Genomic DNA, 26,641 nt, shown 5'->3' with positions numbered 1-26,641 from the left:
TAGGAAACCATTTTCTTTAAGAGACTGTCGCGCTTTTCCCGGTCACAAGTTGCACCGTGGCCGGAGGAGCAAGAGTGTTTACAAGACTGTTATTTATGGAAAGTTTTATATGGAAAAGTTTATGCTGATGATATATATGATGCTTTATATGTTTATATGTTTATGTTTATGAAAAATAATTGTATGTTTTGGATGTTTTTGTATCTTACAGCCCGAGGACGTGCTGTGATTTACCAGGGGGGAATGTAGAACCCTGAGGATTCGGCTGCTACAGGGGTATTACACCTCAAGCCAGAGGTGTGGTATTCCACTCCCGGGTAAGGATGGAGTGTGGAACTGAGCTCAGATAGCTGCATACACTACATACATCCCATTTCCGGGGGACAGATCGACGGTACTCCCACCAATATATGTGCAGGTACGATAGTGTCTGTCCCTGGCTGGAGTGGGAGGGGGGGTGGAACATCCCAGTAGTGTAGGGGCAGATAGGGGGAGCAGTCTGGGTAATGCTAGGAGCTCATTGGGTGCTGGTCACCTGAGCTCACACATAGAGGGAGTATATAAGGTGGGCACCATCTTAGGACAGGGTCTTTTGTAGAGAAGTCTTTGTGCAGAGTCAGAGGAAGAGAGCAGAGGAGAAGAGCAGCTCCAAGGCCCAGAGAGAGAGAGGAGAAAGAAGGACCCAGAGGGGGAGAAGAGAGAACTCCGAGAACCCAAGATTAGATCAGAGGGTGAAGAGTTGGCACAAGGGTACCGGATCCCAAGCTGGTGGAGGGCACTAATCCTCAGCCAGAGACCGGAGGTCGTGGGCAGGATCTGCCACGACCACCCACTAAATCCACCCGGAAGGCAGACCAGGAATAGGGTCAGGGAACCCAGAGACAAGGGTTTACCAACAAGATGCCCGAGGGAGCCGGACTTAGGTGGATCCCTGGTGGGGAAGGCCAGAGAGAAGGAACGTCAGAAATGGAGCTCAGGATCACGCTCCAGAATTACTTGGGAGTTGGCCGAGTCCAGGACCTGGTGGACGCAGCACGGCTCGGGCGGTCACTCAAGGCCGGAGTGACCAGAACAACAGCAGTAAGTAAAGACCCTGAACTGCACAGCCCGACTCTGAGTCTCATTACTATCCTCCCTGCACCTCCACAACCACCATCCTCTACACCTGACCCCCTGAGGCTATACCCCTCCCGTTGGGGGTTATACTATCTGAGCTGCACACACATCACCAGCCTCAGCGGACCCTGCTGCAGCGGCGGCCGTATTGACCGCAATTCAACGGGTGGCGTAGTCGACATAAAAGAACATCTAGTAACATCTATAAGGACTGCCACACACTGAGCTTGACACCCTGGGCACGGACCGGGTCACTGCCACTCGGAGACTACAACCCCCATCTGATCCGGCTCCGGGTATCCCCCAAACAACACTGGCCCAGGGGGTGCGTCACTTGTCTAGCGCTTAAAATTTAGTCTGAATTGAGGATTAGCAGGAGATCATCCAATGATGAAATATCTTCTGCATCTAGATGCAAATGTTCTGAATTACTTAGCAGGATATCTAGAACAGCTGTTTCAAAAATTAATGGAGCCAAGTTTCACTGTAGCTCTTTACTGTAAAGGACATCTATCAATGTAAAAGACCTCTTTATTAAAAGACTTCTACAATATGACCCATTATGGAAATGCTGATCTGAGCTTACTAAAGAGCCTCTCAAAATTCTCCACTTCCTCGTGGTACAAATATGCCACATTCTCACACAGTCACGTAGAGCAAAACAGCATTCAAAGCATTTTTTTTAAGCTGGTCTTCTTGCACCACTTATTTTATGATATTGATTAACGGTGAAAGTAAATCCAGCACTCCGAGAGTGAACTAAAATCTTCAAGTTTATTTTAGGAATATAAATATGGACTGGACAACTCAATCTCCAAAACCAACGAGTTTTGACCAGAGGGGTCTTACTCATGGTTGAAAACCATAATTAAGACCCTCTGGTCGAAACGAGTTAGTTTTGATGACTGAGCTGTCCTGTCTACATTTATGTTCTTGAAGATTTTAGTCCACTCACAGATTGCCGGATTTCCTTTGACTTATTTATGGATTTTTAGAGCTACTAGGAAATGTAAAAAGGACAAATATATCCAGAACCAGATGGAAGGTCATGGCATCCTTTCAAACATCATACTGCCATTGCATTTGAGGAGCACCAAGCACATTTTGTTTCAGGTCTGGGACTTAAACTTTAAGTAACGCTCTAAGATGTGGGACACTTTGTCCAAGAGCTTTCAGACATTACATTAACACCCACATGGTTACTCCTCACTGCCTCTGAGTTGGTCAAAAGGTAAAAGAAGCATTTCCAATGCACTCCCAACTTTTATTGTATCTAATAGACAGATCCTATATTATTTTCATTCATGGTTCTGATTGGTCAAGCGGCACAATATTGCTTACATAATATAATTCACTCATTTAAAATCAGATTTTTGAGGGCAAACATATTTTAAGTTTGTATGCAATTCAATTTGTGTCAATATTAATTTGATTCAGACATAAAATATACTTTTCCGTAGCTGATATTCTCACAATTGAATTATAAATGAGAAATACAGTAGAAGATCATTTGTGTAGTACAGTTCTTTCATGGGATTTTTCGTGATGAACAATCAGGGTCACCAAAAAAATTGCCAACAAAAATTCCACCAATCAACATTAAATAGCAGTTGTTCGGTACATACACATCTGCCATTTTTAATGCATAGATAAATCAATGATGATCAGGTCAGCATTAGTGTTGAGCCACCCCCGTAGTGTTCGAGTTCGGTTCGGTTCGTCGAACACCCGTGTGTTCGCCGAACTGTTCGTCGAACTGTTCGTCGAACACCTTCGAACACCGTTAAAACCAATGGCAGGCAAACAAAAACACATAGAAACACATAGAAAACACCTTCAAAGGTGTCCAAAAGCTGACAAACTGCTCAGAAGACATAACTAACACATGGAAAAGTGACAAGTACATATAGTCATGCGAAAATAAAAGAGGTGGAGGAGTAAAAGGAGGGGGAGACACAGATATAGGCATGTCATGCCCTTCTAAAATCCAAAAAGTGAGAAGCCGACACGGCCAGTCCACTACTGCCCGTGCCACCTCCGTGTCGCCGGGTTTGTGCCAGAGCCGCGGTGAACCCTGACGGCCAGCCCCCCTCTCCCAATACTGGTGCCTGTCCGCTGGTGGGTCGAGCGAGCCCCCCTGTGGTGGAGGCAGCTCTAAGCTTTTTAATTTAAATTGTCTCTCTAATTTGAATGAATACACTTTAAATCCATTTACAAGGATCTATTGGAGGGCAAGTCTCATGCCAGCAGCCGCGGTAATTCCAGCTCCAGTAGCGTCCACTAAAACTGCTGCAGTTAAAAAGCTTTTATAAGGATCGAGCTCGGCTGTCCACCGCAAGGCATCCTACTGCCAGTCCCAGCCCCTATGCCTTGGGGTGCCTCCTGATGCTCTTCACTAAGTATCCCATGGTCCCGAAGCATTTCCTTTGAAAAAATTAAGTGTCTAAACTACAGGTGGTGCAGCTTGCTTAACAGCCGGGATAATCCGCTCACTAGCAGACACTGCTACTAGGCACAAAGTATTTCCTGGGCTAGACGCAGTTAAAAATTTGTAATTAGATACTCTCGTTGGATGCTGAGAAAGCATTCCATAGAGTCTCCTGGCACGCCATATATGATTCTCTTAAAAAGCTTGGGGTAGGGGTCTAGGGGACCCTTTTATAGCCAAAATCACGGCCCTGTATCGCAATACGTCACCTAGGCTGAAGATAAATGGAACTGTAGCACCCTGAGGGCTCGATTGCTACAGACGTATTGCACCTCACCCAGAGGTGTGATATCTCACTCTCAGGTAAGGATGGAGTGTGGATCAGGACCCGACACCTGCATGCATTACACCACATTGCCGTGGGGCAGGGCGACCAATATGCCCCTGAGATGGGCACAACAGTCCCTGTCCCTGGCTGGAGTGGGGGGAGGGAACACTGAGGAAGGGGAACCCTGTAGTGCAGGAGCAGGGAGGAAGCAGTTCCTGGGTGCATTGAGAAGGGAGTATAAAAGGTGGGCACCATCTTAGTTCAGTGCAGAGAAGTCTGAGCAGAAGTGGCAGGGAGCAGGGGCTCTGCATGAGCTCTGCTCCGGAGGCGGGCCTAGTAACAGAGGCCCAGGCCTGGAAGAGGGAGAAGGAAGGAAGAGGAGCGGAGAAGGCTCCAGGAACGAGGAATGAAGGGATCCCAGGGGTGCGGACGGGCGAGTCGCCACCGCACGCCCGAATCCACCTGCGTGGAGGGGTCAGGCCAAAGGGGGAGGCCGGTCCCCGAACTAGTGGAGGCAGGAAACGACCCTCAGCTAGAAACCGGAGGCTCTGACATTTTATGTGGCGCAGCCCCTCGCTACACCTGCTAGGAAGGCACCACATAGGGTCAGGGAAACTGGCGCCAAGTTTACCAAGAGGAGGCCCGAGGCAGCCGGACATAAGTGTTGGTAAGAAAGGCCAGACAAAGGACACACAAAGGGGGTCCTGTGAAGTGCTCCAAAGTTATCTGGGAGTTGTCTGAGCCCCTCACCTGGTGAGCACAGTACGACGTGGGCAGCCGTTACCTGCAGACGTGGTCTGGATAATAAGAACTGTGAGTAAAGGCCCTGAACTGTATCACTGACTCCGTGTCGTTACTGCTGCTGCCCTGCACCATCACCCCCATCCTCCGCATACACTGCCCTGAGGCTATACTCCTCCCGTGGGGAGTTATGCTACGCTCTGCTGCACCCACTACACCAGCCTCAGTGGTCTGCCCTGTAGCGGCGGTTCACTCTGACCGCAATCCACGGGTGGCGTAGTCGGACATTTAAACATCAAAACCACATAAATAGTTCCGCCACTGGTTTGACCGCCCTGAGCCACGGAACTGGGTCGCCGCCACGAAGACTACAACCACCAGCATCCACCAAAAAGGGTCCGGCTCCGGGTGTCCCAAGGCCCAGGGGGTGCGTCAGAACATTTTCATCACCTTTCACAATCACCAATGGGACAAGGCAGTGATGTCCTCTGTCCCCTCTCTTATACATCCTAGTGACGGAGCACCTGCTCTCATCAATTCGCCATAACCCCAATATTAGGTGGATTGAGGTGGGAGGCACCGAGTACAAGTGCTCTCTATTTGCTGATGATGTCCTAGTATATATCACTCAATCACATATATCCATCCATGCTGTTATGGCTGAAATAGATCACTTTGTTACATGGTAAAATTTTAAAATCAATGCAGCGAAGTCTGAGGCCCTCGATGTCTCCCTCCCCAAATCCATATAGGATTCCATCCAGTCCAACTTTCCCTTTGCCTGGCCCTCACAGGGTATCAAATACTTAGGAATTCCTATTCATAGAGACCTCTCCCATCTATGTTATCTTAATTTTGGGCCCTTTATTGAACAACTCCATACAGACCACAGTTGGCAAGTTAGAACTGTAAGATTCACTACGTGAACCACTGGTGTTTTGTGGAAAAGCACATGTACACTGCGTTCCAAATTATTATACAAAAAGTGTTTAGGAGTGATAAGGGAAGAATTTGTTTGTTTGTCAGTTAAACTCATTGATGGTGATGTGTGTCAGGGCTCTTTATATCACTGTAAGCAATTGCAGACACCTGTGCTAATTAGTTTGGCAGGTGTGTCCAATGAAAGGCAAGACTACTTAAGAAGGCTCTCTCACATTATTAAGCAGCCTACATTTTCTGCCAAAATGGGAAAGAAAAAGGATGTGTCGGCTGCTGAGAAGCAACAAATTGTGGAGTGTTTAGGTCAAGGCATGACTACAATCAACATTGTGCGATGATCAGGATGAAGTGTCTTGGCAATCAAGAAGTATGTAGCTGATTCACAGTACACACGTGTGCGTGCTGATAAGGGCAAATTGAGGACTCTTTCCTACAGGCAATTACGTCAGGTTGAAAGAGCAGCGGCAAAAAAGCCTTGTCATAGCAGCAGACAAGTTTTTGAAGCTGCTTGTGCCTCCAACGTCCCCCGAACAACAAGATGCAGGGTCCTTCAGAGGTTTGCAGCTGTGCATGCGCCATCCTGTCGACCTCCTCTATCCACTTCACACAAGCAGAAACGGCTCCAGTGGGCCAAACATTACACGAAGACTGATTTCAAAACTGTTTTGTTCACGGATGAGTGCCGTGCAGCGCTCGATGGTCCAGATGGATGGAGTGGAGGATGGCTGGTTGATGGACACCCCACGCAAACACGGCTACAGCACCAACAAGGAGGAGGTGGAGTAATGTTTTGGGCTGGAATCATGGGGAGAGAGATTGTCGGCCCCTTTAGGATCCCTGAAGGCGCTAAAGATGAACTCCATAATGTATGTGGATTTTCTCAAACAGCACTTCCTGCCATGGTTCAAGAAGAAGAACCGTGTATTTCACAGCAAGATCATTTTTCTGCATGATAATGCACCATCTCATGCTGCACATAAAACATCTGCATCTCTGGCTGATATGGGCATAAAAGGGGACAAACTTATGGTGTGACCTCCATGCTCCCCTGACCTCTACCCCATTCAGAACCTTTGGAGCATCATTAAAAGGAGTGTCTATGATGGCGGGAGGCAGTTCACATCTAAGCAACAGCTCTGGGAGGGTATTCTGTCCTCATGCAAAACAATTGAAGCAGAAACCATCCAAAACCTGACAAATTCAATGGACGAGAGAGTTCAGAAGCTCCTTTCGAACAAGGGGTCCTATGTGAAAATGTAACATCACCTAGAATAAAGTTTTGAGTTGAAAACTGTTTGATTTCAGTTTCTAACAACCTGGTAATGCTTATAATTTCAAAAATGACCATTTTTTTGGTCTTTATTAAAATGAAAAGGTTGATCGAAAAGTTTGGGGGATCTAAGAGTGTGGCAACCCAGTAGTCATGATTACTTCGAATTCTGACAATATGAGGGTCATGCTGCAGGTAGTGCAGCAAGAAGGCACTTATGTGCCTTGCGCATCTCGGAGCCCCAAAATTATTTTCCGGGCTAGATGCAGCTAAAAATTATTTTTAATTTTAAATCTGGTGAAGCTTTAGTATAGATGGCCTAATAGGATCAGTGCTGCACACTGCTACAAAGCCCAAATTATTTTCCAGTCAAGATACAGATAAACATGATTAGTAATTTGAAAGCTTAAAACGGTTGGTAGGGTGATTTTAACCAATCATCAAGCTTTTACTCTCCCCAGGATGACACAGGGGTAGAAAAGTCGTTTCGGATCCATGATTTGTTCATCTTTATGAACGTGAGTCTGTCTACATTATCAGTGGAGAGCCGCGTGCGCTTATCTGTCAGCACACCACCAGCAGCGCTGAACACACGTTCAGACAGAACGCTGGCTGCGGGGCATGACAAGATCTCCAAGGCGTAAGTGGCTAGCTCCGGCCATTTATCCAGATTGGAAGCCCAAAAAGAGCAAGGGTCCAGTGACACAGTCGTGGCTTCAATGTTTACTTGGAGATACTCCTGTACCATCGTCTCTAGGCGTTGACTATGTGTCAGACTTCTTGTCTCCTGTGGCCTTGCAAAGGATGGGCTAAAAAAGTGGTGAAATGATTCCGCAAAATTGATGTTACCAGCAGATACTGTGGTTCTGTTACGGTTTGAGTGCTGAACACTTGACGGTCCCACGGTTGGCAAGTTGGAACTGTGAGATTCACTACGTGCACCACTGGTATTTTGTGGAAAAGCACATGTAAGATTCTGCAACAGTCTCTGCTGATACTCCTGCATGCGTGCATCCCTTTCTATGGCAGGAATAATTTCTGCAAATTTACTTTTGTACCGGGGATCTAACAGTGTGGCAACCCAGTAGTCAGGATTATTTCTAATTCTCACAATTCGAGGGTCATGTTGCAGGTAGTGCAGCAAGAAGGCACTCATGTGTGTTGCGCATCCAGTAGCACCAAGTCCCTGTTGTGTTGGTGGCGAGGTAACAATCATGCTTCCTTCCTCTGTCCTCTCCCCCCAACCTCGCACAACAGAAATGTGATCAAGGTCTCCCTCATCTGATGAGTCTTCCATCAGTTCGTCCTCCACTTCTTCCTGGGCTCCTGCACCTTCCTCACTAGTTTGGCTGCTACCATGCGCCCTGGTAAAACCATCTCCCCCACCCTCACATGCCTGCCGCCTTGGTGCTGCCGACCGTCTGGACCTTGCAGATGTTAGCCCTTCCGCATACAACTCCTCCTCCTCTACTTCCTCCACCTCCTCTTGTGCCACCACCTGACTCCGAATTCTGTTTAACATGTGCTCCAGCATGTAAATCACCGGAATAGTCATGCTGATAATGGCATCGTCAGCACTAAACATCTTCGTCGCCATTTCAAAACTGTGCAGAAGGGTGCATAGGTCCCTGATCTGAGACCACTCCTCCAGCGTGATTTCCCCACCTCTGAATCTCGTTGGCCCAGGCTATACGTCAGAACGTATTGCACCAGGGCTTGTCGGTGCTGCCACAGTCGCTGCAACATGTGCAGAGTTGAATTCCACCGGGTAGGCACATCGCATTTTAGCCGGTGAAGTGGCAGGCCCAACGACTTCTGTAGAGATGTAAGTCGCTGAGCTGCGGGATGCGAACGGCGGAAGTGAGCACACAGCGACCGTGCCCTCTGCAGAAGGCCATCTAGTCTGGGATAGTGGGCTAAAAATTGCTGGACAACCAGGTTCAACACGTGAGCCATACAAGGCACGTGTGTGACATTGCCCCGGCGAAGGGCCGCACCCAGGTTTGCAGCATTGTCGCACACGGCCTTCCCTGGTTTCAGGTCCAGTGGAGACAACCATTCATGAAATTGGTTCTCCAGAGCTGACCACAACTCCTCAGCTGTGTGACTCACATTTCCCAGACATTTCAATGTAAAAACCGCCTGATGACGTTGAGCCCTACTGCCAGCATAGTAAGGAGGTGTGCAGGATCCCTTCTGCGCAGTTAGAAAGCTTGTGGCATGACCAGACAGGCTTTGGGTGCAGGTGGAAGACCGAGAGGAGGTTGAGGAGGCAGAAGCAGTGGAGGAACTTTGACATAAAGAGGATTGACGCACAACTCGTGGGGACGGCAAGACTTGGACAGCAGCCCCTTGTCCTGCTGTCACCATAGTTACCCAGTGCCCAGTCAGCGACATGTAACGCCCCTGTCCATGCCTACTCGTCCAAGTGTCTGTGGTGAAATGCACACTGTCACACATACAGTTTCTCAAAGAAGCGGTGATGTTGTGTGCGACATGCTGGTGGAGCGCAGGCACACCTTTCTTTGAGAAGTAGTGCCGACTGGGCATCTGGTACTGGGGCACTGCGACGGACATAAGGTCTCGAAAATCCTCTGTGTCCACCAGGCAGAAAGGCAGCATTTCTGTAGCCAAGAGCTTGCAGATGGTGAAATTCAACCTCTTAGCTTTCTCATGGCTAGGAGGAAATGGTCTTTTACTTGTCCACATCTGAGGGACCGAGGGCTGGCTATTGTGCTTAGACGGGGTTGATAAGGGTGTCCCCGGCAAACTGCCGGTCTGTGAGGAAGATGCAGGCGGACATGTTAGGTTGCCTTGATCCAAAGGTGGTGCTATCGATGTCGGACAGCGCTCAACACCAGCTGGTGTTACCACCTCCAAAGAAAATGATGACCTGCCAATCACGCTGGCTGTTGCGGGTAAAGAGGTGGCAGGTCTGTGCCCCAAAACAGGTGTGACTGCTGTCCCCCCAGTCACAGAGGATGAAGAGGCCGCGGATGCACAAGATATGGCAGACGGTGATTGGCCCGGCCGGCTAGGCCGCATTGTAGCACACTGAGCTTCCCACTGCAACTTATGCTTCATGTCCATGTGCCGGTTCATGCATGAAGTACTCAAACTATGTATTTTTTGGCCTCTACTTAGCTTTTGCTGACAAATGTTACAGATAACACGAGTTGGGTCATCTTTATCGATCTGAAAAAATGCCCAGGCTATGCAAGGCTTAGCACCCATGCGACCTGAAGAGCCACCACGACTTGTGGTGAGAGGCAGAGTTGTGTTTGAGGATGCAGTTGTTGACGTGCTTCCAGTACTACGTCTCTGTCCAGGAAGGCGCAACCTGACCTCGTCGTCACTAGCATCTTCCTCCACCTCCTCTGCTGACCTCATCTCTTGGCTGACTGTGGGTTGACAGTAAGTGGGATCTCCAACCTCATCATCATCACCCTGTGCGTTATCACACCCGTCGTCCTCAGAGCCAACCTGTTCCTGCCCTGACAAAAAACTAAAGTTGTCGCTCCAATCAGGTTTTTGAGTCTTATCATCGTCTTCCTCATTGTCTCCACCAACAGGAGTTACAGTTTGGGAATGAGGGTCTACATTATGGTCAGAACCTTCTGCGTCTGGTCCTGGATCCGACTCATAAAGATTCTGGGCATCAGTGCAGATCATTTCCTCGTCTGGATTCACAGAAGCGCTGGAGTCGACCTCTGATTCCCAGGCTATAGTATGAGTAAACAGCTCTGCAGACTCAACCATCTGTTCTACCTCATACTCAGACGGGCAGCTGGAGATTTGGGAGCTGTGAGGAAGCAAGTGCGATTTGGGTGACACCTTTGAGGACTGGAGTATTTGTGATGTTGAAGTTGATGTGGAGGAGAGCCCACTTAAAGGAGCACTTGATATCAGTTGAAGCACCTGCTGTTTTTGTGCCTCATCTGGAATTTGTAGTGATTGGCGTGGCCGTAAGAAAGGGATCTTATCACATAGTCCGCTAAAAGAAGTAGACATTTTAGTTTGGCTGGAAGATGGTCTTTCTTCTGCAGATGTTACTGTTGCTTTAACACCTACCCCACGGACACAACCTTTTTTCCCCTTCCCAACACGCCTATTCCCCTTTCCACCAGCAGCAGGCCTTTTTCCACTCATTTTGGTGGTTAACTAATTCACAACTCTGGAGTTGTTTGCACAAAAAAACAATGGATGGTAACCGAGCAGAGCTGAGTGGCCAAACTGTGGTATTAGGCCAAAACTATTGGCTGGGTTAGATGCAGAAAAAAATTATTTTGAATTTGCAACCTGATGGAGGTCAGTATAGATGGACTAATACAAATAGTCCCACACACTGCTAGAAGCCCAAATATTTTTTCAGAGGTACTTTAGATGCAGATAAAAATTATTTTTAATTTGCAACCTGATGGAGGTCAGTATAGATGGACTAATAGACCAAGTCCCACACACTGCTAGAAGCCCAAATATTTTTTCAGAGCTAGATGCAGAAAAAAATAATTTTTAATTTGCAACCTGATGGAGGTCAGTATAGATGGACTAATAGACCAAGTCCCACACACCGCTAGAAGCCCAACTATTTTTTCAGAGCTAGTTGCAGAAAAAAATTATATTCAATTTGCAACCTGCTGGAGGTCAGTATAGAAGGACTAATAGAACAAGTCCCACACACTGCTAGAAGCCCAAATATTTTTTCAGAGCTAAATGAAGAAAAAAAATATTTTTAATTTGCAACCTGATGGAGGTCAGTATAGATGGACTAATAGACCAATTCCCACACACTGCTAGAAGCCCAAATATTTTTTCAGAGCTAGATGCAGAAAAAAATTATTTTTAATTTGCAACCTGATGGAGGTCAGTATAGATGGACTAATAGACCAAGTCCCACACACTGCTAGAAGTCCAAATATTTTTTCAGAGCTAGATGCAGAAAAAAATTATTTTTAATTTGCAACCTGATGGAGGTCAGTATAGATGGACTAATAGACCAAGTCCCACACACCGCTAGAAGCCCAACTATTTTTTCAGAGCTAGATGCAGAAAAAAATTATATTCAATTTGCAACCTGCTGGAGGTCAGTATAGAAGGACTAATAGAACAAGTCCCACACACTGCTAGAAGCCCAAATATTTTTTCAGAGCTAAATGAAGAAAAAAATTATTTTTAATTTGCAACCTGATGGAGGTCAGTATAGATGGACTAATAGACCAAGTCCCACACACTGCTAGAAGCCCAAATATTTTTTCAGAGCTAGATGCAGAAAAAAATTATATTCAGTTTGCAACCTGATGGAGGTCAGTATAGATGGACTAATAGAATGATGCTATGCCCAAAAGATTTTACTTCACTAGGTGCAGTAAAAAAATTGGTATTCTATACACAGGTGTTATATCTTGCAACACAGATAGGCTACTCCACTGACTAACACACTCTGCAATAGGCCAAAAAGGATTAGCTTTGCTAGATTCAGCCAAATGCTGTGAAAAATACTTGCACAGCACTGGCACAGATCTGCCTGGCAAAAACTGATAGGAACTCATGTAACCTAGTCCTGAAAAGGACTCCAATTACAATTAGTCTTTACTCCCACAACCTATCTATTTAAGAGCACAGACCTCCCTGATAAAAGTCGTAGGAAATGCTGTAACCTAGTCCTTAAAAGGACTGCAATCACAACTATTCCCTACTCCCAAGCTATCTGTAGATTTGTGCGAAAATTGGCTTGAAATTAACAAGGTATAGCGCACACAGCAACAGCGGTGCCGTCTAACACGCAGCTGCAGCAGTGAGAAAATGGTGGCGACGGGGAAAATGGCTTGGTCTTATAGGGCAAGGACATGTGACATACACTGCCAATGACACATGCCCTTGCTTGTGTGAAAAAAAGCACTTCGCTCCGTGTGTGCGCTGCTGATAGGCTGACAGATTGCACCTCCCCACTGCAAATGCGGGAAAGAGAAAAAAAAATGGAGATCTTCATTGTTCCTGCAGAGATCCATCCCCTGCCCCTCCCCCCACCCCGCTGTACACTCAAACTGCGTATTAACATTAATTTTCATCATTACTGAGAAAAAATCCAGTTATGATTTTGGTGCACGAACAGTTATCGAACATAACCTCGAACAGCCGAATTTTTCTCAAATTGTTCGTGTTCGCCGAACGGCTCGAACACCGCCCAAAACAGCTCGAATTTGAGATTGGCGAACAGTTCGAGTAGAACAACGCTCATCTCTAGTCAGCATTCCAAGAAGACCACTTTTTCTTATCTCATGTGTTGCTCAACAACATCAGAAAGCCGTTCAATATCCGCTTGTGAAATATAGAATTGATTTAACATCCAATTATTCTTTGAAATAAGTGTTCAACGCTTTATCAATAATTCAGGGCACTGCATCCAGAAGCCTTTATTTTTCTGTCAAAGAGGTCTTTACATCTTAAAGAGGTTATAAGAGATATCTCAGGGGATCTCTAAAATTGCAGGTGCTTAAATGGCTCAGTGACAAATTGGCTAAAAAAAAGCTCTGCTAAGCAACAGACTATTAAAGTTAATGGCATCAACTACTTTTGAAAGTGCCCCCAATAACGAAGTCTGATGCCAACATTATTGAAAGCATTATTTTCTTTTTACTCTGGCAGCTTTTAGAAGTTGAAATATTTGAAAAATTACCGTCCTTAAGGAGAATATTATTTCTCTTGCAAGCTCAATGTACTTCAGCTAAAGATTTTCAAATTCATTTTTTAATAGTGAGTGGGATGACACAAGGATATTATGGCGGTAACGACACTTGCTCAACGTATTCTCACATTTAATAAGGTCTTGTTTTCCTCTTTCTTGTTCCATCCTCTCCCACTCTCACACCTCATGAGTGGGTGAAGATGGCAGGGATTTGTTTAATGCTGGAGTATGGTGTAAATTTGCGGGAATTTGCAATGATTGTATATATTAGAAATATGTAATGACTGTTTGTTTTTTTTATATAAAAATGTAATTACAATAAAAGGTACGAACAGCTGATAGGTCCCTTTCTATGTAGGATGAGACCTACTGCTACTCAAAGCTGGGTTGTATGTGAACTTTACTAAATGGTAAGATCCAGTGTGAAAAACTTCTAAAATAGAATTTTAATGATATTTTTTTTAAAAAAAGGACGTGTGTCCAGAGACTAGAATTGTAATACACACGAGAATGATCTAGAAACAGACGCGTTTTGGAAAACCTTCCTTAAACATGTGATTAAGGAAGGTTTTCCAAAACGTGTCTGTTTCTAAATCATTCTCTTGTGTATTACAATTCTAGTCTCTGGGCACATGTCCTTTTTTTAAAAAAAAATTGTAGAAGTTTTTCACGCTGGATCTTTTTGTTCTTTGGATTTTTTGCTGATGCACCACTGAATCCAGGCGTTTTTGACTTCCTATGGTGAGTGAAGCTGACTTTTCTTGTATTTTTTTGTGATTATACTAAATGGTGGTCTGGTCAAGTTTCAAATTGGGGCAGAGTTGGGTAGAGTTATTACTATAAAGTTGGGTCCCCTATTTAGTATTTTCATTACATTGAAAGCATGAACACAAAAGTTTATGCATTGTAGTCCACCCATCAATTTAGATAAGAAATGAGTAATGCTTTCTATTAGCAATACCGGGGTACCAATCAGCAGGACATCCAGTAATTGGCTTATGGCCAGGCGACTTTTATGACAACAGCTATTTATCAAGTGGACAAACCATTTAAGGAGTAACTCGCTTTAATTTTTATTTCATAAATTAATAGGACAAGTGAAAATAACCAACTTTGTAATATATCTTCAAAGAGGACTCTCCTTATTTCTCCTCCTCCACTGATCTTTCATTCTCAAAATTCTCAATTTGCCGGTAACATTTGTAATTCAGTGAAGACAGATTGCTACATTACAGAGATAGGAGATGGGAGTTGGTGCTGATAAGATCCCGTGTAGAAGGGAAAGGGGAAAAGGAGGCAGGAGCTTTGTCTCTGTCTCCCCTGATATCATCCCCCACCTTTCATTTTACATAGGAGATGGCAATTGCTACTAAGATTCTACTTTAGTAATGTAAAAATCTGTCTTCACTAAATACAGATTTTACCGTAGATTTGAGAACTTTCATAATGACTGATCAGTCCTGGAGGAGATTGGAGCAGATATCTCTATAAGATATACTACAAAGTTGCTTATTTTCATGTGCACTACTGATTTAGGAAATAAAAATGAAAATGACGATTATCTTTAAAGTTATTATAATGACATTGCCCATTTCTAGTACACACCCTGAAGAACTCTATTACTGATTTAAGGGGGTAGCCCTCCTAATTGACAGACAGTTCTGACCAGCAGCATGGTCTCAACACTTATCTGAAATGTGTGATCGCGCATGACGTAAACATTTTGCCTTTACAGCATCTGAGGAGAGAAGTGGTACCAACTAACAAATAAAGTTGCACTCTGTAACACTATAGCATGCAAACATGAAATATATTAAATTGGAATTCCTTTACTGATCAAGAAAACAGTAAAAAACAAAGATTCTTAGCGCATAAATTGACCAATTCATATATGGCCAGCAGCCACGATAAGGCGATCCTCTTTGCTGAGAACCTAACCTAATGTGATTTCTCTACTGGGCTGATAACCTACATTTATATGGATAATGGTTGGATCCACCAACCCTTTGATGTTCAGAATAGCATTTACAAGACCTATTGAAAAGAGCTTATAAATGCTGCACTGTTTACCTAGCAGATGGACCACCTCTGTTAGATTGCAGTGCTGGCCAGTAATTTAGGCAAAGAGCAGTAAACAATGAAATTGAAAATCTCTCCATTGTTGCGACTGGAGAGGATTTTTAATAGTAAATTGAAAAGTTACTTGTTTTAACAAGTACTTAGTAATTTTACCCATTTATGACATTGCTAAAACCCCATTTTATTATCAGGTTCATTATCAGTATCCAAAAGTTATGGCATCATAGCAAATGAGTTGAAAGTAAAAAATACTAGAAACGACAATTTTACTTACAATTTATTTAGCTCCAGATGTTGAAAAAGCTGCCAAGACAATGTTGTTAGCCGATTTCCAGAAAGATTTCTAGATAAATAAAAAAAGAAATGAGTTTCAAATGTTTGTAATCATGTAAAGGAACATCGAATGAGCAGTATCTTCACGAGCGATGCTATTTTACCACAGAAATAATACATACTGCTACTTTTTCTTTTAAAAATCACATCCTAAATGGATGGAACTGACATTAATGAGCTTCTACATGTATGAAAGAGTCATGGTGCCCATTTCTGACCCCTGGTCAATTCTTCTGTGGCAGTCAGACTTCTGCGGCCAGCATCTTCTACCTGGAGTCTCCTAAGCACCTCTGTTACTTTCTAGGCCCTGCGACGTCATGATGTCACAGCACGACACATATCATGAAGTCACATGACGCTTAGGATGCGGTAGATGTTCCCAGGAGATGCCAGTGTGAGAATGCCGGTTGCAGAAGAGTACATATATGTACACACAGATGTATTATTCACATGATCGATTGATGCTGTGCTATTAATGTACTATGCCATGGCAATCTAGGTAACAGCATAGTTGTTCTCAGGCAAGTTAATAAGGTTGTATACTAGGAGACTACATTATTGTGTCTAGCTAAAATTACCAACACCGTAAAGCATGAGCCTAAAATACATGTGTAATTTCCTGAATTAATACACTATAAAAATATTTATTCCATGTGGTGAATGCCAAAAGGAAAAAAATATCTAAGTTCCAGAATTAGTGTTTTTTGGTCACCACAATTGTACCCCAAAAATGCAATGAAAGACAATCAAAACATCCTACATACCCCAAAATTGTATCAATAAAAATGTCAGCCAAACACTTGAAAAAATGAGCCCTCAAATGGGTCCAACAACAGAAAAAAAAAATTACGGGTCTCACAAACCAAACTTTTTTTTAAAAAACAAGTTCTGAAATCTTTTTAACCACTAAAATATATATAAAAAAAAAAGTAAGTTTTGCATCATTTGAATTGTACTGACCTGGAGAATCATTACACCAGGTCATTTTAATAGCTCATCGAATGTGATAAAAACAAAACCCAAAAAGCAATGGGGGAATTGCATTTTCTTTTCACTATTTCCCCACATCTGACATTTTGTTCTCGTTTTTCAGTAAATTATATGGTAAAGAATGGTGTCATTCAAAATTACAACTCAACCCACAAAAAACTCTTGGGAAAAGAAGAGGAGAAAACAGAGCACAAAATGAAAAATTACCGAGGTCTTTATGGGGTTGACGCTAATATCTATGTATATTTGTAACTTACCCTAAAATAATATATGAAAAAAAAAAATTCCAGGGGCCTCTCATCTGTGTAAATGTATTTCATTTAGATCTATATCTTAATGAACATCAAGTTAATCTACTTAACAATTATTCTCATTCATCAGAGGTCATTTCATTTAATCCAAGGAAGGAAACTGATACAAAACAAGTATTGAATAACAGTCTCTGCCCAAGAATGCAATAAGAAGCTGATGGTATCTCCATACCGATTTTCCAGTCTGCTAAAACTTTCCAGCTCTATTAGCAACATTTCATTATAGTCCATTTTTAATTATGAAAAATCTTTACTACAAAGAGATAAGTGCAAAGAGGTGCCATTCATAATTATGGCACCAAGGAAGTGACAGATGCCTCGCTAGCATCTACAGTATTTGCAGATGAATGTACCTGCACCCAGCTTAGCGATGCACAGAAGAAACCATCTCTTAGGAGACAGTTGCTTTAGTAACACAATGATATCTTTACCAGATCGACATTATCTTCAGAATTCCGAAACTAGATAAAGAACTCCAAGTACCTCCAAGGCCAGAAAAGCTCCTTATAACTTTAAATTAAACAGTTCTTGAATGGCTGATTTCCTTTGCACCTTCATTTAGCTTTGAAAGTGTTTCTTCATTCCTTAGATCAATGCTGGAATAACTACAGCTTCTAAAGAGTACGATACAATAGTGTGGCGCCTCATTTTGCAAAATATTCTTTTTGTAAAACCTTTCAATTACATGCTTGAAGTCATGTTGAAAACATATTCCAAATTTCTGCAAAGTGCATCAATCATTCCATTCAAATGATAGTTTTTAAGGACTGGAAAGTCAAAACAATTTTATCTCGGGGAAAAATGTATTGTGTTTTCAAGTCCTAGATCTGTATTCCAGCAACTACACAACAGAAAGTTCTGTTGACAAATTCTGCACTTGAAAGTTGAAGACCCGTTCAGACCTAAGGATATTTATCTAGAAATTACAAGATAAAATCTAAAATTTACCAAAGCACCGAGTATGGACTGTGCTATGGTCATCAGTATTTATGCTTAGGATTGCAAAGAGTATCTACTCTGATGGGTGCATGGTGCTCATTAACTTATCAAAATCAAGACTAATTGTACATATGTTGGAACTTCTAACTGTGCTCTCATGATAACCTTTAGCAAAAATAAACATTTCCTAAGAAATCATTCCACACACCCCCAAAAAAAAAACTGTCATGTAATCTGCTACTATCTAATTAGCCTTAATTATATGCCCCCTGTAGTCCTGTTTGTAGCATGCACAGTACAGCACCACCAGCTCTTTCTCTCTCTATACTGGGCGATTGCACATGCTCAATTGTGCAGTGAAATTGTCTATGTACAGCAAAAATGGACAAACAGGAGAGTGCAACCTGCTCCAAGAGTTAAAGGAGTTGCAGTTTACAACTTTAAGCCAATGGTCACATGTGCCACTCCGAAACACTGCTGTTTTAAAGGGAATCTGTCAGCAGATTTTTGCTATGAGAACAACGGTAGGGGCTGAGACATAGTTTTCACTTATTAGGCTGTGTGCTGTTGTTTCACTGCAATAAAGGTTTCATCATCCAGAGATGATCACTGCCTGGACTACAGTTCATGTGAGCCCTGGTCCGACCACGCCCCCTCCTCTGAGAAGCAGCTCACTGTCAATAGACAATGTACACATAAAGCTGTGGTGTAGACGGGGTTAGCTTTCTAAGCTCTCCTACATGCTACATCCAAAAGCTCTGTGTCACAAATGCGGCACCCAGTAAACTAAGTGATACATTGTTGGAATCACAGTCTCTTATTCTACATTATGCTGCTCTCAGATGAAATAGAAAAAACCTGGTGACAGATTCCCTTTAACAGAGGTGGTCCAGCAAATGGAGCAAAAAGGCAGAGGATTAAAACAATGATAAAATAGATATAGTAAGTTTCTGACAACTTGAAATATCTTGTTGTCGGGTGGGTAGAGAGCTTTTAGTTAAAATAAGAGCTTAGGTTTAGTCATTTAATCACAAATGGCTTTTTTTGTATTTTACACTAATTATTCAATATTTTTGTTGGTTAATACAGGGGGTTTCTGGAGTTGAATTGATCCAATTTTTGCGACTTTACAAGAAAGTCGCAATTGATGGATCAGGCGATACACATCTGGAATAACTAAACTCCACTCACAGAGCTGATAAAAATAGGCAAGCACATATAAAATTTAATAAAAAAAAGGTGCAAATAGAATAACAAACTGGGTGTAGATAAAAAAGGCGCAAAAAACACAAAACTGGACAAAAAACAGGCGCAAAAGCAATGATGAATTGGGGTCCTAAACTTTTCCAATATCTGTCATATTTCTTTAGCCGCTTGTTTCTCCATACAATGATATATATAATATATACTCCCCATGTGATATAGCACGGGGAAAAAGTATGCTGCTAAAAAGTTGACAGAAGTTTATGTACTGTAACTTCTCAGATATTAGCAAATTCTCCCTAGGATTTCAGACATGTTCTGTGCAATGAATATTGTGCTGTGAAAGACCATGAACACAAATAAACAGGGACAGAAAATGATGATTCCATTTGCGAAATATCAAATATAGCATTGATTAAAGAAGAATATAAGATACAGTAGCCACTTGAATGATATGAAAGGAAAGGAGTGAAGAATGATATGAAGTGTCACTAGTTTTAACAGAAAAGAGCAAAAAAAAGCCGGTGTAAAAGGCAATAGACGATCATTGCAATGGCATCCAATAGAAAAAGCATGGCAGAGCACAGCACTACTGGTGAGAAGAAAAAACCCTTAACCTGATTTTTAATAAGAATCAGGAATACAATGTCCGGCTACTAAAGCAATAACTGACAGCAGCATACCCTGCAGTATTAACTAATTGAGATGAATCTGTTCTCTTTTACTGTAATTAGAAAATTGACTGTTTTGCATAATTTAACATAAAACTAGATTAATGGGGCAGGAATCTGGAAAGTATTAGATGAAGAGTTTTACAATATGATATTTTATTGTTAAATATAGGACAAATATGGATAAAGTTTATGGAAAACATTGTATATTGAGCCAAGCACAAAAAGAAGGAAGGGTATAAAGGAAAAACTGATATGTCACCTAATCTTTAGAGCCATTCATGTGTTTGCTGCAAAACAGTGTCACAAAAACTACTTGTGTGAAAACATTCTACAGCACGTATAGTAAAGAAGTATTAAAGCACCACTCCAGAGGTTTTTTTTTATAGATTTTAGCTCTGGAGTGGTGTCACTAATGTAAATTCCCTGCAGTTAGTATTATACTTATCAGCTGCTGTCTTCAGCTTTTCCCAGCAGCACTTCAGTCTCATGCTGCCATTTTGCGACCGCAACTTCTGACAGACCGTAAGTTAGAGGTAACGGTCACAAACTCTCAATGTAAGTCTATGAGAGCCTCGTTCTGGCCTCATTCTGACTCTCATAGGCTTACATTGATTTGTGACTTCCGGGGAGAGATCCTTCCGGTCACAAACTGCAGAAGATGACAGGAGTGGCACCGATAAAAGAAGACTTCGACTGGTAAGTACGATACTAGTTGGAGGGAACTTAGATTAGTGGCACCACTCCTGTGGTAAAACAATAAAAGAAAATTTGTATTGGTGCTTTAAAGAATACACTTATACAAGTCATGCAGGAGCAAATTCATCCTGTCAGCCAGGGAGAATATAACTCAGTTGCCTTTTTCCACCTTTGGAAGATATTGGATTTATGTACATATCCCTGATCAGAGTGATTTAATTCAATCCTTGATAAAAAAAAATGAAAAAAGCCCTCTATACAGTTATCTGTCTGGGCTACTGCTTCTACACAGCAGCCAATCAGAACAAGCAGAGCTGCAGGAGCTAGAATAAAGCAGCTTCATATGACAAACTGTAGTTGATATGGTGGATCTCACATTACCTTTGACTACATATAGAAAAAAGTTAATATGGGACTGCATGTTACAGCTCAACTCTTAAGCTACCATATATATGAGATACCTGTCAACAGTTCGTTCGGCACTTAGCTTGGCTAATGTTTTTTTTTCATTTTAGTGAGATGAGAAGGTCGCTTCCAGGTACTTTTTGACTTATCTCACAATTTGAGTTAAAATAAACAAAAAAAACCCACTGTGTAAAACTATTCTAATAGATCAGAACTATAGAAAAATGAAACAGCCAAAAGAGTCAACATTAATGAAAATTAGGCAGATAACTTTTTTCACCAGAACTCACTGCAAGCTACATATAATCATAATCCCACAACTCAACTTCAAACCCTATTTTATTGTCATAAATATTGGCAAATTAAATACATTTTCTAATTTGTACTCTGTAATATTGCTCAATAGTGGCAAAATGGGATCTATAGAGTTCATGATTTCAAAACTGTCCATTAATTAATTGAATGCGATTTCATCACTAAAATACACTTGATAGCCTGCTAATGAAACAAATGACCTTTAATTTCTGTTTTGAAGATGTGTATTTTATTTCCAACCATTTAATATGAAAATGCATATGAGTCTAAAGAAATGGGTTTATTGTCCTTTAAGTGACTTACTCTTTATCAGATCCTTGTAATTAAAATACAATTAAATGAACATCACAAGCACAACACAAAAGCAGCTATCATCTTATCATATAATAATTGAAGCAGGAACGTTATGTGCAGAATGGATGTAGTGCAAAAGTAGAACTCTTTTAAATAAAAGCCTTAAAGAGTGCATTACCACAAAGCAAGAGTTACTCAACAAAGAACATCCTCCATCACATAAACAGCCTTTAATCTATGGACTGTTATAGTAAATGGTGGCTTAAAAGGAAAAACAAGACAGTTTTTGAAAAAAAAACAACATTACTTTCAACATGATCTGGATGTCCATCACTTAAAGGGCTACTCCAGGAATAGAAATAAATGAAAACACTGTTCTACTGCCAAACTGGTTCAGAAATGAAAACTGTTGAACCCAACTAATTATGTGATGCTAAAAACAAATATGATGCTTACATTTTCCGATTGGCTCTAATTTTCAAGATCCAGAAGAGGTTGTAATTACTTATGACACCTTTCATGCAGGCTTATAGAAAAATTGTGTTTTTATTATTTCTTCATCGATATTGCATTGTTAGTAGCTTGTCTATTACATCATCTATTTAGTCAATTGAACCTTCGGTATTCTATAATTTTAGGGTGACCAACCAAAAAATATACTTTTTTAAATGTTCTGTGTGTAAGGTATACCATTTTACAATTTCTTATATAAGTTTTCTTAGGATATTGACATGCTTCTATATTTTTTCAGATATGCCTCATTCTTCCATTAACAAAGCAGATAGTTTTTGCTACATATGCGGCAAAGTCACTTGACTACCATGATAAGGAAAGCCTACAACCTGTATTTTGGCTGCAGAATAGATCAGGACAAAAGATGGGCTCCACAGATATGCAGCAATAGATGCGCATTACTTCTTACCAAGTGGTTGCATGGGAAGAGACAATCCATGCCTTTTGCAGTCCCAATGATCTGGAGAGAGCTAACCGATCACACTACTAATTGCTATTTCTGCATAGTGCCCCAATTAGGGAAGGAGTTTCAAGGAAGAAGAGGTGGACTTTATAGTCTCTAAATATTCCATATGCAATTCAGCTACCACCACACATACAAGAAATGCCGGTTGACAAACCCCAGAAACATTTTCAGTTGAGTCAAGTGACGAAGAAGAAGGCACATGGTGTTATGAAGCATCTTCCTCTCATGACCTAGACTATCAGCAACTGAACCACACCTTATAACTAGTGTTGATGGAATTTGCTTGGCATTTCAAATTCGGGTTCGGGTTTGTGTTCGGGGTTCCGGCCCATGAACATCCCTGATTTGCCACGCTGTCACGCAGATTTTTTGGCACCAACAAGCCAGAACCCCGAACCCGAATTTGAAATGCCGAACAAATTCGCTCAACACTACTTGTAACACAAAGTGAAGTGAATGATCTTGTTAGAGATTTGGATCTGCCTAATGCTGAGCTCTTAGGTTCTAAGTTACAGTAGTGAAATCTCCTAGCGGGCAATGTTCGGAATTCTTTGTTCCGCAACAGTGCTAAAGATCTCGTCCAATACTTCTCATGGAGAGTGATCTTGTGGCATGCAACAACTTCAACAGTTTAATGAAAGCTCTGAAGATAACAAAGTCATAATCCAGAGGAATGAAGGCTCTTCATTGATTCATCCAAAACTAGCCTAAAACTGACTTTCTGCTTAATGGCAATGCTCAAATGGGCAATTCCAGCTGATTATGCAGTCCACAGGAAAGAAACCTATGACAACATGAAACAGCTGTTAAGATGCCTGAACTATGACCAACATTTGTGACCCCTCAGTGGTGACTTAAAGGTGGTTGCCCTCTTACTTTTTTCTCCAGTGTGGATACACAATGTACTGCTGCTTTCTGTGTGAATGGTATAGTCTTGCAAGAGAATATCACTACAATAAAAGAGACTGACCTCTCAGACATTCACTTCAGCAAGGAAGTAATGTCCTGAAACCAGCACTTGTTGACCCACATGAGATTTTGTTACCATCATTGCATATCAAGTTGCACCTAATAAAGAACTTTGTGGATGCAATGGATAAATAAATAAATGTAAAAGCATTCAAGTATCTCATTGATAAATTTCCAAGGTTGAGTGAAGCACAGATAAAAGAAGAAGTTTTTACTGGACCTTAGATTCGAAAGCTCCTTCAAGATGAGAAGTTTCTCCGTTTGTTGCAGGGCAAGGAAAAAGCTACATGGGTAGCATTCGCATTAGTCGTAAATAATTTTTGGAGAAACTCAAGAGCAGATAACTATGAAGAGTTTGTGGAAAATGTCCTCAAAACATATAAGGATATTGGCTGTAACATGTTCTTAGATTCATATCTTAAATTTGCATCTAGACTTTTTTCCACCAAAGCAATGAGCGAGGAGCACGGTGAGAGATTTCACAAAGATATTGTGGCTATGGAGAAAAGATATCAAGGAAAATGGAATCCATCAATGCTTGCAGATTACTGTTGGACATTTGTAAGAGATGATCCAATGCAGGAATACAAAAGCCAAAAAAAAGAGTTGTCACTGAATGAGGACCAAATTTTATAGTGCAATTTTTGTAACTGTTTATAATTCGCAAAAGTGTTTAGACATGTTTTGCTTATTGGAATTGTTACTAAGTTTCCTCTAAATAAATATCTGAAAATTGGCTTAACAAAATATTCTTCATATTTATATTTGCAAAAATCATAATGTTTCAAAGTACTGAAACTTTTATGCATTAACTATGTGTAGCATTCAAGAGAAAACATTTTGATATCATAGAAACAAGAGCCAAATAAAAATTTTCATTGTCAGATTTGAATTATTTAAATTCAGGAGGTTAAAATCATTAAGAAAAATGCTCATTTCATAGCTAAATCTGACAACTTTTGAAACTATGTAGAACAGTGTAACTAAAGAAAATGTAATTTTAAATAATCAAATTGTTTTGTTTAGGGTATATAAAAAAATAGCCACTACCTTGTTGCACTGACATAAACATATCCTAGAATGGTAAAAGGACATATTCCTGTGAGCATGTGTAGTAGAAGCTTCGAACCCTCCCTTCATTCATAGGAAGATGTTCTCCCCGAGTATATTCTGATCTAATATTGGAGATACCAGAGGAGCTGAGGCTAGGAGAAGCTGCTCATTCTGATGTCCTCCCTGTCTATCTGATCTAATACTGAACATACCAGGGGTGCTGAGGTAACAAGAGGCTGTTCACACTGCTGTCCTCCCTGTCTTTCTGATCTAATACTGGAAATACCAGGGATGCTGAGGTAAGAAGAGGCTGCTCACACTGCTGTACTCCCTGTCTATCTGATCTAATACTGGACATACTAGGGGTGCTGAGGTAAGGAGAGGCTGCTCACACTGCTGTACTCCCTGTCTTTCTGATCTAATACTGGAAATACCAGGGTTGCTGAGGTAAGAAGAGGCTGCTCACACTGCTGTACTCCCTATCTATCTGATCTAATACTGGACATACAAGGGGTGCTGAGGTAAGGAGAGGCTGCTCACACTGCTGTACTCCCTGTCTATCTGATCTAATACTGGACATACCAGGGTTGCTGAGGTAAGAAGAGACTGCTCACACTGCTGTCTTCCTTGTCTATCTGATCTAATACTGGACATATCAGGGTTACTGAGGTAAGGAGAGGCTGCTCACACTTCTGTCCTCCCTGTCTTTCTGATCTAATACTGGACATACCAGGGGTGCTGAGGTAAGGAGAGGCTGTTCACACTGCTGTACTCCCTGTCTATCTGATCTAATACTGGACATACCAGGGGTGCTGAGGTAAGGAGAGGCTGCTAACACTGCTGTACTCCGTCTATCTGATCCAAACCTTGGCATACCAGGGTTGCTGAGGTAAGAAGAGGCTGCTCACACTGCTGTCTTCCCTGTCTATCTGATCTAATACTGGACATACCAGGGTTACTGAGGTAAGGAGAGGCTGCTCACACTGCTGTCCTCCCTGTCTTTCTGATCTAATACTGGACATACCAGGGGTACTGAGGTAAGGAGAGGCTGCTCACACTGCTGTCCTCCCTGTCTTTCTGATCTATTACTGGACTTACCAGGGGGGGCTGAATTAAGGAGAGGCTGCTCACACTGCTGTCCTCCCTGTCTTTCTGATCTAATACTGGATATACCAGGGTTGCAGAGGTAAGAAGAGGCTGCTCACATTATTGTTCTTTTTCTATTTGGATAAAATTATGCAGTATATGTATCTACAGGTAACAGCAGAGGAGATTCCTATTGCATATGCTCACATGAACCCATCCTAACATTGTAGGACAGTTTTTATCAGTGTAACAAGGTGACAGCCATTTCAGTTCAATATTGGTAACTCCCTAAACAAGACGATTGTGATTTTCAAATTAAAAATCTTTAGGAATTTATTTAGAATAACATTTCCTTCAGTTATTTATTTTTTATATTCCTTAAGAAGGTCACCTGACCAAGGATGGTTAAACTCCCACCATTACTCAATCTAGTCATATGCAATCCTTCTTTAATAAAATGCTACAACTGGAATATTAACAAACCTAAATAAATAGGTGAATGAAAACTAGCAAGAGTATAGTGGTGAGAACACTGAAGTACAAGGAATAGGATGCTCACATGGAGAAAAAGCAACTTTCTCAATTTCCAAGAGTGGAAGATCATCTTCAGAATGCTTGGAGAGGAATTGTGAAAGATCTAAGGAAACATATTGAGTCACATAATGAGGACTAATGTACAGTATATATGCTTCATATCCTGTTGTTCTACCTTCAAACAAGAATCTCAGCATGACCCTGAAGACTTGCTTCCATTGACTGGCGATAATACTTGCACTGTTGCTCTACTAAACCACTTATTGGTTCAGAC

The 26,641-nt window shown here is 41.8% G+C and overlaps 1 protein-coding gene across 7 annotated transcripts in view; it reads right to left on the bottom strand.

The window, feature by feature from the left end:
• NTRK3 (neurotrophic receptor tyrosine kinase 3) overlaps positions 1 to 26,641 on the bottom strand; it is an 874,029-nt gene that overhangs the window by 500,666 nt on the left and 346,722 nt on the right. For all 7 annotated transcript variants that reach the window (XM_073653278.1, XM_073653277.1, XM_073653281.1 and 4 more), the window contains exon 5: positions 15,861 to 15,929. In XM_073653278.1, coding sequence (XP_073509379.1) covers positions 15,861 to 15,929 — 69 coding nt within the window. The remainder of the gene's footprint in view (positions 1 to 15,860; positions 15,930 to 26,641) is intronic.

The sequence above is a fragment of the Phyllobates terribilis genome, unplaced genomic scaffold (assembly GCF_046119375.1).
Source record: "Phyllobates terribilis strain yellow unplaced genomic scaffold, ASM4611937v1 Scaffold_11__3_contigs__length_659146591, whole genome shotgun sequence".
Classification (NCBI taxonomy): Eukaryota; Metazoa; Chordata; class Amphibia; order Anura; family Dendrobatidae; genus Phyllobates; species Phyllobates terribilis.
Note: the sequence above shows the minus strand (reverse complement) of the source record. Positions and strands in the feature narration are given on the sequence as shown.